General features: G+C 40.3%; 1 protein-coding gene across 3 annotated transcripts in view; it reads left to right on the top strand.

Annotated features, from left to right (window-relative positions):
* Window positions 1–14,534, top strand: part of syt14a (synaptotagmin XIVa) — a 34,664-nt gene that overhangs the window by 2,416 nt on the left and 17,714 nt on the right. For 2 of the 3 annotated variants that reach the window (XM_046413621.1, XM_046413617.1), the window contains exon 2: window positions 8,022–8,069. The exons of the other annotated variant lie outside the window; for it this stretch is intronic. In XM_046413621.1, coding sequence (XP_046269577.1) covers window positions 8,022–8,069 — 48 coding nt within the window. The remainder of the gene's footprint in view (window positions 1–8,021; window positions 8,070–14,534) is intronic. 3 annotated transcript variants of the gene reach the window in all.

The following is a 14,534-nucleotide window of genomic DNA, read 5'->3' on the forward strand; positions in this document are numbered from 1 at the left end:
AAAGAATCGTCCATCATGGTGCCTTCAGGTTTTTACATAGAAAATCCTCACATTGGAGAAGCTGAACAGCAGAATGTTTGGCATTTTTGCATGGAAAACTCAAATGATGAATTGATTATTCAGTTTATTATTTTTCTGTCAATGTCACATGGCAAATTGCATGCGAGGCATTAGATCTAAATGGTTTCTGTTACATTTTTCAACATTTTCTCTTTGTTTGATGCAACAGCCTCAAGTATGACCCACAAATTCTATTTTGTTTGTGCCTCAAGGCTCATATTTGAGCAGCTATTTAGAGACTTTATTAATGTTGTCCGTGACATTCAGTTGTGTGATCAAGTCTGTTTATTTTGCTAATTCAGTTTTTGTTTCGCCTGTGAATCATCATCTTTGATAACTGCTCTTATCAGAGCGTGCTGCCTGAAATACCAAATATATCAGAGCTCCTTAAGCGTCTTAATTGGATATACACAGCAGGCTCTCTGTGAAAAGATCACTCAGTGAGTGCCTGCAATAGAAATTATAACTCAAATTAAAATTCAGCTTTTTCAAAAGCTGTAGAAATCCACTCTGATTTGTTCAAACGACAAAGGATTTTATAAAAATCAGGGTTTTAATGCAGACACGATCTGGACAGGACTGGTGTATTGTTTTGGGACTGAGCTCCATGCAGCAGCTCCTGTGACAAGCTGTAGACTCAACGCAGTCCCAGATGGATTTCACATATTCTGGTTAAGCCCGGTTTTCTGGCCTGCACTTTGAAAGCAGCCCAACTCACTTTTCTTGGTGTTCTCACTGTGTGTAGAGTGTATGAAGCCTTGTCGAGCCCTCAGCTGGAGCCAAGTGGAGCAGGCAGTCCAGGAAGTGCTTGGCTGAGTAAATACGATGTGTTGAAACTGCAGCAGCAGAGAAACTCTTCGTGCTGACATTTTGACACTATCTTTCAAATCTTACTGAAATGCCTGCCATGTCATTTGTCCTTGGGTGCCTTTGTCAACTAGTTTATCTAAATCCAATAAGAAATATATGGGTGTCTTAGAGGCGGATGACATATGTTGTTTAGACTGACAGGAAAACAAACAGTACGCGGTTTTCCCGACACATTAAGATCGTGTCTTCCTTGAACCCTGATGCTTCCTGTCAACGATTTTCCAGCTTCTCTCCACTCCTCCTCCTTGGCATGGCTGTGTTTGTTTTGTAGAGCGAGAAACAGGATATGAGGCGATAATAGCCAATATGTCTTCAGACCAACCGAGATAACGTTAGACATTGTAAGTGGGATGGAGCAATACATTACTTTCCACGCTAAGCTAAGTTAACTTGCTCCTGTTGTGGGCCATAAATCAAACCAGGGTCACACAAGCTAAAGACGGTAAAGAGGCTGCCAGTCTAGATGGCGACATTCTTGATTATTTATGATATTTATAATTAAAGCACCTGTGATCAATATTTTTAGATCGACCCTGGATTGAATGACTGCGTATGATGTAAAATGTGTTGCTGGTATTCAGAACCCACAGAGACTGCAGCTACCCACTGCTCTATGGAGCGTTTTAGCATTTTTCAAGCTTATCATTTTGCAGCCATCAACTTTACTGTTCACATTCAGTTTCACCGCTTTCATCAGCGCCATTTCTGTTCGCAAGTTTCTGGTAAATCCGCTGTGCAGTACCTGCTCAACACCAAACAGCAGACAGACAAAGTTAGCGGAGCTATTAGCATCTATGGAGGCCGATACTGCAAATCGGAGATAGTGGACACTAAAACGTAAGTAAAATTGCCAGTTTGTCAGGTTGCAAGAACGTGACTAAAACAAAAGCTAATGTTTCTTTGTTTTTGCTTAATGTTTAAAAGAGGCAATTGTGTTCAAGCTTGCTAATTATGTCAACTTCATAAGGCAATATAATATAAAAAGAGCATATTTTGGCTCTTCGCAAAGTTGGTACAAGTGGCCAAAAAAAACCAAAACAAAACAAAAAAAGCCCCGAAAGAATGCAACTTTAAATCTTACAATTAATGAGGTCATTTATTCGTTCTATGTACCTAAGATTGGGATAAGAGCTATGAAAACGGCAAGCAGAGTATGTTAAATGTGTGCTAAAACTCTCAAGAACCTGATAATGATGGATATTATCTGTGGAATCCATAAAACTTAAAGGGATGACTTGCACGCAAGTTGAATTGTGGACACAGACCTCACTTTATTTAGCGGCACGTTCGACTCTTCTCTTCAGCTGTATGTTTGATAATGTTTCTCACTGGTCTGCTCCCAGCACGTTTCAGCTCTGGACCTCAGAAGTTTGATCTGTTGAGGTTTTGATGAGGACATAAGTACACACATACTAACACAAAAACTCGCACTGTGCTATTAAACCACAGGCACAGCTGACACGCTGAGTCGGATTGCACATCTGCTGACTCGTCATCAGCAACGTTTTTGCTGTGTATTAGATTTTTGTGTCATCACAGGGCTTGTTTTCTGATCGAGACAAAGTGAGGGATTTGTTTCTCTGGGAATTTTTGCACAATTTACTTATTGATCAGCCCCCCCCCCCCCCCCCCCCCCACAGCTGACACAGGGTAAGGGAGGCTGGGAGTTGAATTGTAAGAATCACAGGGCCATTCTGAGCCCAGAGAAAAACATTCAGATGGTCATTCTCTGATTTTTTCATTACTGTGTCATTGTCTGCTGACTTGTTTGCAGGCTCAGACTATTATCACCTTCACAGTATTTGTGAAATGAACATTCTTATTCTAAATTGGGTCTATGTGGCTTTGCCAGTTCTAAAAATAAGGTGATTGGCTGCACTACTTTGAAAGTGTGTTTCCATTGCCTAAGGCTATGGACTGTGCTGGTGATATACAGTGGGGCAATACTTAGCTGTGACTTCACACAGATCTCAGTGTCCTCAGAAGACAACCACGTGCGGTAGAGTGTGTTGTACAGATGTAGTCTGCTTAATGAACTCACAGCTGATCTGTCAGGCAAGCAGGCTAATCTTTGACGTACTGTATCCTCCACCTGCTAATTGGCTTAGCTGGAGCTTACCCTGAAGTCATTCCCTCGTGCCTTTCATACACGACTACACGAGTGCGTTCACGAGCAACCTGATGGAACCCAAACCTTCCCTCTGCCATTTTCAGTGAAGCGATCGAGTGATTTTTATGTAAATGGCTGGTGACAAGAAGTTTGCTTTGTAAATCAATTACTGCTGTTATTGAAAGGACATGAAGTGACACGAACTGGTTCTCTGTCACTGTGAGACGGATGAGGACGTGCCCCTTTAGCAAGTTTAGTCCATTATAAAACAGTTCCTGCATGCCTACTTTTAATCATTAATATTAAAGCTACACTAATTGACATGGATCAAATAATGTGTATGTCAAAGTGATCAGTCATAGTGACAAGCCCACATAGGATGATCAACACTTCAGTTCTGCATAGCCTTGCAGCATCTTTCAGCTTTTTTGTTTTGGTTTTACTGCCCACAGCCTCACAGTTTTCATGCTCCGTTACTCATTAGCCTTGTTGGCAGAAGCAGCAGGGAAGCTGTTTTATTAGCCTAGCACCAAAGTGCACCCTAAATACGCAGCTAACAGCTAAAAAGCCAGATATTTCCCTCAGAAGCTGGAAACAAAGTGAGTGTTAGACTTATATTTGTTAGCTGACTAGAATTACAAATTCACCAAACTTTTGTGTTGACAGCTTGTTCTGCTGCCCACGAAAAAGAAAAATCTAATAAACTTAATAGGGGCAACACAACAAGTTTGTTCCAGAGTTTTCTTTCTTCCACAGGATCTCCACCGACCTTGAAAAATCAGAAATCTCTGTCAGGTCAGTTTCTTCAGCCCACCTTTCTGTGTCACAGCCTTAGTCCATCCTTCTCCCCTGAACCCAGACGCGTTCGCCCTGGCAGCCTGATTAGAGGGGGCAGACAGAGGAGATTCCTTAAAGAATCTGGGACAGATCCTAAAAATGCTGCCAGCCTGGCCCCAGACGTCTGAAAGAGGGAAGACTGTGAGACCACAGACTTCACCTTGATTTAGTTTGCAGAAGTGAGCTCCTCGCTGAAGCCAAGGTTGGGAAACAAGAACTATCGATCACAACTGGTGCTTTGAATTGATTTCTGTCAGACTCAAGAGGAGATCATATGAACCTCTTCACATACTGATTTTAATTACCAGTATACTCCTTTCAGCATACTCTCAAAAGCCTCACAGGTATACAAAATTATACTTTTTAAAAATACACAGAGTGCAGGATTATTTCGTCACTGTTTCATCATCTGAAACTTTCACCACAGCTTTTTTGTAGAACATATTCATCACTCTCTGTTCAGCCTACATGATCCTGTAGCTTGATATTTTAGATTGGCCAAGTTTTTTGCTCGCCAGAGCAGGGATATTATTTCTGTAGAGGGATTTATTTAAGGTCTTGTTTGATATTGATGTAAGGCAGATTTATTCAGGCTCTCCGTCTCCCCCTAGAGGCCTCCCAGCATCACAGGTGATCATTCATTTGTTAGTGAGGCTACTTGTCTGACACCAAGATGTTGAAGAGTTCATGGTTGTTACTGCAGTCGCTCTTTTGTCTTGACTAATCAGGACCTCAAAGAATAGAATGTATTGAATAATTAGGGCTTCAACCAATAATTATTTTCATCATCCATCATATTTTTGGTATAACATGTCCAAAGAAGTGAAGATCATCATCGATGTTACCAACACTATCACTGTCTGAAATGATTCATTCTCTAAATGATTCAGATATTTCATTATACATTTCTTCAATACATTTTAATTGCTTGCCTTTACGTATGTTTTCATATGCATATATAGGTAATGAAGGGGAGACATTAAAATCCTTGTTTTATATTGAAAAGTAAAGAAAGAATGAAATCCTGCTGCTAGTTACTTTTGAGACAGCAGTAGTGGAATACAGTGGCATGAAATGGCATCTTAATGAAGGCTGCACAGAAGCAGGTTAGAAGGACTTTGATCTCCAGAACATTGAAAAGACGAGAGAGAGAGAGAGAGAGAGATTGCTGGTGGTGTAATATGAGCAACCTGCACTGTGTACCGTATTGAGGAGCACATGCAAGAAAATGTTATTTTTGACAAGTATGGTGTGTGGTAAGTGAAAGAGGAGTGAAAGAGCACAGGGAGCGTCCTCCCACACACAGCTGCTGTATCGATCTGCTGGACAACAACCCGGCTTTCAGCTCCTTGTTTGGCAGGAAAGATTTTTCAGACGGTCTTGTCGTGTAGCGGCTCAGCTTCCTCTGGTGGCTGCGTTCTGCCACACACTGCTTTGTGTTTACATGAAACTGCGATATCTCGTGACAGTTTTCCTGTGGCCCATTAATAAACCACTGAGAATATTCCCTGAGGCTTTTGAGCAACAGTAGGTTACCTCCTAAAATGGGAAGCAAATAATGTTGTATTATGTTGCTGTTTATGGAAATAACTAGAAACTTTGCTTGAGTTAGAGCATTTAGACTGTGTGTATTATGTATGAAAAACATTCACAATCTCTCACAGCTCAAGTTTACCTAAAAAAATAGTTTCATTAAGACTGACCTAAACCAAATGATTAGGCTGAAGAGGTGAGGCTGAATCCAGGATGACAGTATCAAGAAGAGTTATGCAGTTAAGTCATTACTGGTGATGTTTTAGTTTTGTACAGTATGTAAAAGTCATGTCTACGTGAGTCTGTTCTCCTAAAGGTGGTGTCACACTTGCTTCTGACTTTTTCGTCTATCTGTGGTTCTCTGCTGACAGTTTGATTATGTCACTGGTTCCTTTATTCCTTTATGTAGTTCGGATGTTAGCTTGGTAAGAAAAATGGCACGAGGTAAAGGTCGCGTGTCACTGCGATCGCACCGTAACACCATTAGTTTCAGTGCTTTCAGCCTTTTGCATCAGAGCTGTACAAATCGTGCAAGTGTCACGGCTGATGGCAGGCAGAGCTATTTGAAACCTCAACCTGTAGGCACATCCCAGAGGCCGCCGCAGAGCCCAGAGACGGGAAGGCCTTCGCAAGTGTGAGTAATAGCTCTGAATTACAGTCGCTGTCTGGGAGGCCGTCTGGTATAGAAAAACCGCAGTGAACTCTTTGCAGAGCTCCTCTGATTAGCAGCACCAACTTTGTTATGTAGCTGCCACCCACTGGGGCCGGGTCTCGGAGCTGACACAGTGCTTGACAAGAATTCTGAGTGACAGAGGACCTCAGTGAGCAAACCACCACACTCTCTAGTCTTGATGCTGTGGCTCTAAACTAAAACTCTTGCATCTCTGAGTAACACATAATAAAATGGATTCCTAAAATCTACTCATCTGGGTTACACTTGAATGCAGACAAAGATTACTTCTTTGCTGATTTGTAAAAATGACTTTCTTTGATCCACCGCTTCCAGAACCAAGCGCTGAAATTTTGTACAGACATCCCTGGTCCATCCTTGGATGAACCCTAATGACGTTTGTGATCCTTGGATCCTTTTTTTTTCTCTAGTGCCAGGTAAACATTTGTGATTTTGGGTGAAATGTCTCAGCATCTATTCGATAAACTCTTATAAGATCTGGACATTCATGTGCCCCTCAGGATGAATTGTAATAATTCTGGTGATCTCAGCCTTTCATACAGTGCCAGCATCAGGCCAACATTTCAGTTTGTCCTTTGTGACCGAACACCTTCACCATCAGTATCAGTTGTACATTGTAGACTTAGTGGAGATATTAGTCTTTTGCCAGGAAGATCATGCATGCTGTCTATTTGCATTGAAAGCCAGTGCTCACACAGTTTGGGTCCATAGAAAGATATCATGCTGATTTCAAACACAGACAGTTAAGTGTTCATTATGGGAAATAGGCCTGAGAGATTCTTCAAAGTGCTTAAATACCTCTTTGAAATTCAGTCATCAGTCCAGTCTTGTGTTTGTTTGTTTTTTTTATGTACTCATCACATGAAACTGAATCATGAGTGCGTTGATGCCAACAGGATTTGTACTCAAATGAGAAGACACACTCTGCATCCAGAATCTACCCATTAAGGATCACTGAGCTGAACAGACTTTGAAACGGAAACCAGGGTGATCTCGTCAAATCAAATGACAGGCCAAAAGTCTTTTGGTATTTTCTTGTAGTCAGTGAAATTTTGCATGGAGGCATGGAAGGATAAAATAAGGATGGAGAACAGTTTGATGAATAGGTGTAGTGAATGAGGAGATTAAAGCCAATATGTAATGTGATAAATCCAGGTAAAATCAGCGAGTCAGAGTGGGGGCACATCACATTGGTATGGCACTAAAAGAAATAGCATAATATTTTTGGAAATATGGTAAACTCAGATTACCTCCAAGCTAATCTGAAGGAAAGTGGAACAGTTAGCCACAACTTGATTTTTGTTTTAACTTTTTTTTTAAATTTAAGATTTGGATTCTTCCAATTCCAGTCTTCATGCTAAGCTAACCAGCTATCTAACTGGTTAGCTTAGCACGTCTATGTGGAAGGATATGAGCGTGGTATAAGTCTTCTCATCTAACGCTCATCAAGATCTAGAATCTGTTTCACAAGAGGTCTGAGTGTTCATTTATAGGCTCGTCTTTCCCCACTTCAGTTCCTCTTTCTGAGAGAGATGAGGGTTTTCTGTCTAGAAATTCAGAATAATTGTGTTGCGTTTAAAGAGCCATATGAATAAAGTTAGACAGCAGTTTCAGGCACAAGATGTGAGTTTGAGGCGTGGTCTAGTTAAAATACGTTCTACATGAACACATCGCACACACACTGAGCCTCTTCAGAGGAACTGCTTATCATAGTGTGTGTGTAAAAACCAAAGCTTGTACACTGACCACCCACATACCATCCCCTCTCTGTCTGTGTCGTATATCCGTGTCGTTCTCGTCCTTTTCCGGCAACTTGTCTGAATGTTTCAGTATATTTAAATGTGTTTCCATGATGTTTGTTTTGTCTTCCCCGCCCCCCCCATCACGGTGTGGCTCATTGAAACTGTATTGTCTTTCCAGGTGGCGAGCGTAACTGTGGAGTACATGAGCTGATCTGCGTCAGAAAAGGTAGGGCAGATCAGAGCTCGGGGAGGTTGACCTTCGACCCCCTCGCTGCACCCCCCACTCCTCCTTCCTCATCAGCATTTATCACTGTTAAACTGTCACCGTTAACGCTCGTCCTTGTTCTCCTGTGCCTCTGTGTTGTGCTGCCTGCCTGCTCTATTCCTCATGCACATACTGTATTTGTTCGTTTGTCTACTCTACGCTGTTGTCAGGGAGATTGGGCCTGTTTCAGGGACTTTATGTATGATTTCAATTACTATTTATGCTTATCTATGCTAATTACGGAGAACTTAAAGGATAAGTCCAAACATTTTGGCATATGTTCAGATGTTCTACTGTGTATCTAGTTGAAGTTCAGAAGAACTGGCAATTAACTGGTAATGAACTTGTATTAAGGAGGGATATGTAAAGTTACATTTGAGTAAGTAATTACAGGATACAGACAGAGGAACAACTGAGTTTGAACTTTATGTCCTTTACGAATTAAAGCCACGAAAAGGAAAGTATGCTTTGTTATATAACAACAAAAAACAACAACAGTAATAATAAGAATAACAATGATAATAATGTTTATGACATGATGTTGTGTCAAGCTGATGTAATCTTCGACCCCAGAACCACTTTACTGTTGCCCAGTATTTTATCATCTTTATGAAAACACACACATACTGTAACTGTTTCATAACAATAACTACACAGGTACAACCTCTGAAAAAGGTTTAGCCTCATGTTTTGTTTCCTGTATTTATTACTTAAAAACATTTTAGATTGTCATGTCCTATTTTCATGTAATATATACATTTTTAAATTATAGCTGACATAATTTCAATATAATATTGGCATTTTTGCTGTTAACCCAGTTCACGTGTTGTGTTACCCTGTAAAAATTACCAGTAACAACAACCTTGTTAAGCTGGTTCTTACATTTTAATTTATTGCATCTTCCTGCACAGTTTGTAAGACTTTATTCCTTCCTTTTGCAATCTCCAATGTGAAGTGTTAGCGTATGAATTAATGTACCAAAGAAGTGCCAAGTGGATAAACACACTCCATTATATGAGCAATTCTAAAGTTACATTCTGTGACGTTGACATGTACTGTGAGCACATGTTCTGCTTGTTGTGTCACAGAAGTGAGCAGACGTGATTTGTTTTTTGTGCTAGTGCATGTACTGAAGTGCCTAATGGTGCAGTAACTGTAAAGTTCTTTAATAACGAGCTTTCAACCAATCAGGCAGGGTGTAATAATCAGAAAGTTTGGTCAGTATAATCAGAGTTTGCTATGCTTGTGTTCATGTCCTGGAGAGATACTCTTTTAAACCAAAAATATGCTCAAGTAGATTCAGAGGTTGCTTGTTATCACGTTGTGTGAGCCGGCTGAATGCTCTGGTTGTGTAAGTGTGCGCATGTTTCATAAGTTGGGTTATCCCATTTGATTCTTGTCATTGTTGAAGACTGATTCCAGAGCTGTGTGTGTGTGTTTGTGTGTATTCGTGCGTGAGGACAGGCTTGTGGCTGCACAGTAGAGATTTTGTGGAACATGTGTGGGAGTTTGTATGGGAGTGCTGGTGAGAGTGCTTATGGTCTGTGGAGTGTGTGGGTGTCTTTGTGGTTTTGAGATGGTTTTGTGCTTTTTGACATTCAACATGGCAACTGTTTCCAGGCAGACAGAACATAACAAAGACAACAGAGGCAAGCAACAATGAATATGCAAAAATACCAAAGATATTTGTCAACAGTGACCGTAAAGCGCTTGAACTTGCAAAACTTTGACTAAAGAACATTTATATTGGATTTCCACTCATGTGCACCAGCTTTTCTACATGATATAAGACATTCATATACAAATATTATCAAGTACCTTCCTTAACTCCAAACACCTAAATCTAAAACTGACAGTTTCAGGAAGCTAGCATCAGCACAACATCATCAACCTTCCATTTTGTTGTTTTTTTTATCCTGAATCTGTGTTGCTATGGCAACAGGGTCAGCTGAGCGGCCCTGTTATCCTTTTCCCCAGCAACATCCTCTTGCCCCTCTGGGAGGAACGCTAAATGCTCCCGGGCATTGTGGGAGGTGTAGTTCTTCCGAAGTGTCCTGCATCTCACCAGGACGACAGCTCAGGAGGACACTGGTTCACACGGTTGTCGCTGGGACTGTTCAAACAAATCCTCTTCTGGCCAGTCATCGGTCTAGCTGTCACAGGGAAATCTTTTCTTTAAACCACAAGTATAGGTGTGTCTTTGATTGTCTGCATTATGAAAGATGTGCTGCATTAGTAGTCACTGCTGTCAGAGGCTGTCCAGTCAAGGTCATTCCAGTTCAAACCAGAGATGAGGAATTAATGCTTCAGATAGAAGGGATAAGACCACCTGCTCCTTCTTTTTGGTCAAAATGTCATTTTTGTGTTTCGAATACCTTCCATACCTTTTTTTTCTTCCAACACAAGAAAGAGTCTTTGTGTCCTTGAACTGTGGCTGCTGATTCGACAAGCTTCCTCTTAATAGGTCTTATATTTTTTTGTCATGTTTGATACAGTGTCAGACATTCAACTTCTTTGTCTCTTTCCTGTATGTCTGCTGAGTAAGTCAGAGTAAAGTGAACATTGTCTTTTTGCTCCACTTTATAATCTACTGGTTAATCACTCCTATCTGTTTGATAGCATTAAACTGAGCGTCTTATTCTGCATCAGGTTCCCATGAACAATAAGGCCATCTGTCATTTGTGTCATAAAGCTTTCTAAGTTACTATTAGAGGTGCACCGACTAGAATTCCGATTTTCATTAAACTTTTTTCTCCTTTTTTGGGTGAGAGTTATTGCCTGCGCCGCTGTGTGCACGACGTGTGGCACATGCGTAAAAGGGACCGGCTTGGAATCGGAGATGCAGGAGAATGATCGATCCATTTCCTGTCTGGGCCGCTCTCTGACTGGTCGACTGGTGCATCTCTAGTTATTATTAAACAAAATCTAGACATAACATTATAATATGTCTCATATATTTAAAATGACTAAACCTGTAAACAGATGGATCCCTCCCCTGAGTTATATATGTTATGTTAAATTTAAGAGAGTGTGAAACAAGTCTGATTTTTGTCTTACCTCCAAATCCTCTGTAAACTCTAAACTTAAAGAAAAAGATTCTTACTAAAGTGTGTTTTATAACCATCACAAGGTCCCCACATTTTCCCACATTACTGTCCTCCAAGCTTCTTGTGTAACAAAGTCCATTATTGTTTAATCTTCCTGTGAGTCATAATTCAGCCCCCCACACATTATCTAAGGGCCATTGTCTGTATTTTAATGGAATACAGCAGTTATGGTTGAATAAGTTGTATTAGCTAAAACTGAGACTTGTATGTGTGTGCGTGTGTGTGTGTGGCTGCAATTTTCAATTCTGTGTGTAGTCATATGATTTTTTTTTTCACCAATAAATTGTAACATGTAATACTGAGAATATAAAAGCTGCAGACACACTTGAGAGGAGTTCACTTTCAGGACTTTCTAACCAAGCTGTGTTGCCTAAACTTTCCTTAAGTTTAGGTAACCTAAAGTACTAGTGGTTCTTACTTGAGGAAACTGTGCACACTCCTTACTGTGGCACTCCTTATACTATGTCATGTGACCTCATTAAGACAGAAAGTTGTGCGGTGAAGGCAGACTTGCTTTAGCACTACGGACTTATTAATCATTTGAATTAAAAAACAGCAAGCTTCTTTTTGATAAAATTAAACAGGAAAATGAGAAACGACATTTTCCACCATGCAGCGCCTACGCTGTGTTACAGCTCCTTTATTACAGTGTTGGCAACGTGACCAATGCTGGGGAGTAAGAATGAGAAGGGAAACCTGAATACAGACTTTGTTTATAGAATAAAACAAAATCCATATATTGTATTCTGTCAGGGAGTCTTAGGTAAAGAGAGAAACGGTCTGCAGATTTCTGTGAATATTGAATATTTTTTTCCCTGGTTGAGCCAGTTGGGGAATTATACAGAGCAGGATCCCGCTCCATCTGTGCTGTGAATAATTCAGTCAACAGTGAGAAGCTGGTACGGTGTTAGCAGACAGGCATTCCCATGGGAGAACGCCTCCTGCTGCCACCTCACCATGTGACCAAACACTGTGGGCTACCAACAGGCTCTTTGCAGCTCAGCCACACTGAACAGAGGACCAGCATTTACTCAAAAAATCTTCTACTTGTTTTTTTTTTTTTTCGAAAAGTGAACATTTAGCATTCTTATCTACTTCCTTAGGTGTGAAAGAGCGAGTGTGGCTGCAAGTAACAGACTTGCTGTCAGAGAAAATTTGAAAGCTCATTGTTTTCATTTTGGAGAAGCTAATTAGAGTTTGAGCAGACAAGCTGACACTATAACCCACAGTGGACATCTTCCTGTTATGTCTGATTTACTTTGTCCATTTTAGAGTCCAGCTAATTGTTGCTGGTATATTGGTGTTATAAGTAAGTCAAAGCATCATCATCATCATCATCATTGATCGGAAAGTAAGATGTAATTTGAGTACAGTTTCTCGCCAAATGAGCTCATTATCTTCCATCAGTAGCAAGGCACTCATTTGTTCTGATCGAAGAAAATGGACTTAGCATGTAGTTCTTTCCCTGCTGAAAGCGCAATTTGTCACTTTAAATGAGCTCAGCAGTAATTTGAGGAGCGAACAATGTATTCTTTCTAATTGCGCTAAAATATCTGTTGTATGTTTCCCCTTTGCTCTTTTATCGCTTCTTCTTATTACCCTTCAGCAAATCTCTCAGACATTTGTACTCTTTACTAGTGATTGTTGCTGATCTAATGTAGAAAATCTACTATGGTATATAGACATCGCACAGTTTTTTTTAATTTTAACACTTGATTACTATAAATTATTAACAATTAGAAGGTCTTGAGAAGTACTACACAGTGTTGTATATGTGCTGTTCAATGAGTTGCCTAACTTTATGGAAGTACAATATTTATATTATAAAATCCCCCTTTAAGGTAGCATTTCCTTAACACTGAACAGCCTAAATGGTTTTAATTTTCTGGATAATTTTCAAACATTTACGCTAGGTTTTGTCAAGTGTAAGTGGGGCTGGAGTTGAATCAGCAGCAGTTAGATTTTCTTGCACATCCTCCCTTTCACATCCACTGCATCCCCGCAGCTCGCCATCTCCCTGTGGATGGTGGAGAGAATACAGATTGATGCACAAGTTTGCTTTGTCTATCACAAACTTTGTGTGAAAGTGTTTCAACTCAGTGTCTGACAGTGTGCAGTGTTACATACATAAAATCTTTGGCACATCCTGCATGTTACTCTGTGAATGCTAACTTCCTCTGCAGCACACACATATTAATGACTCATATTCAACACAAACACTTTGATAATGTCTTTAACAGAGGCCGTACACCATTCAGCCATAACATTATTACCACTCATGGAATACTGAGCATATCCCCCAAAACGGAGCAGCTGTTTGCAGGGGTAGTAGGAATTTCCCTCAAAGTGACATTCTAGTATTATGGAGCAGTTTTGTTTTTATATTTTGTGACTGCTTGTAAACAGTCAGTGACCCACTCATCCTCTGTGTGTCTCTGACAGCAACAAAAGTCTATGAAATCAAATTGTTCTGCTAAATTATCGAGATTTTTTTTCAGTTTGAAAGGGTTACGTTAAACAGTTAAACGTTAAACAAAGATGTTAAGGTTGATCTACTACCAGAAACATTATGGTGTAACAGCTAAGAGTGAACCATGTGTGTGGCCACACCTGGTGATGACATGACACTTCCATGAAGGTGATGAAAGGTTGTTTTCTGTCAAAAACTCCTGAACTGTGGCTGCTGATTCGACAAGCTTCCTCTTGATAGGTCTTATATTTTTTTGTCTTGTTTGATACAGTGTCAGAATTCAACTTCTTTGTCTCTTTCCTGTATGTCTGCTGAGTAAGTCAGAGTAAAGTCAACATTGTCTTTTTGCTCCACTTTATAATCTACTGGTTAATCACTCCTATCTGTTTGATAGCATTAAACTGAGCATCTTATTCTGCATCAGTCCATTTCCCATGAACAACAAGGCCATCTGTCATTTGTGTCATAAAGCTTTTCTAAGATACTATTATTATCTTAGAAAGGCTGTCTTCATCAACAGAGTTAATTCTGATTTTACAAATCTGCATATCTGATGCAGTGGGTTTTTCAAAACCAAACCGTATCTACTGATGTGTGGCACTCAGTGTTGCGTTTAATGAATGCCTGTGTGTCTGGAGTCTGGATTGACGTTGCACCTGAACCTGTTGCTATGGAAACCAACAGGTTGTGTAGCTTTCCTCCACTTGTTTTCCATCCCTCCAATCTAACTGCCTCTGTCTCTCTTATCTGTCTTGAACCGATTGTAGAAAGTGGGTGATGTGGGTTGTGTCACCTCACAAAATTTCAGAAGCTGCATTAAAAATAATCATTATACTGTTGAAGTGCATC

This window comes from Scatophagus argus, chromosome 15 (genome assembly GCF_020382885.2).
Source record: "Scatophagus argus isolate fScaArg1 chromosome 15, fScaArg1.pri, whole genome shotgun sequence".
NCBI classification, from domain to species: domain Eukaryota; kingdom Metazoa; phylum Chordata; class Actinopteri; family Scatophagidae; genus Scatophagus; species Scatophagus argus.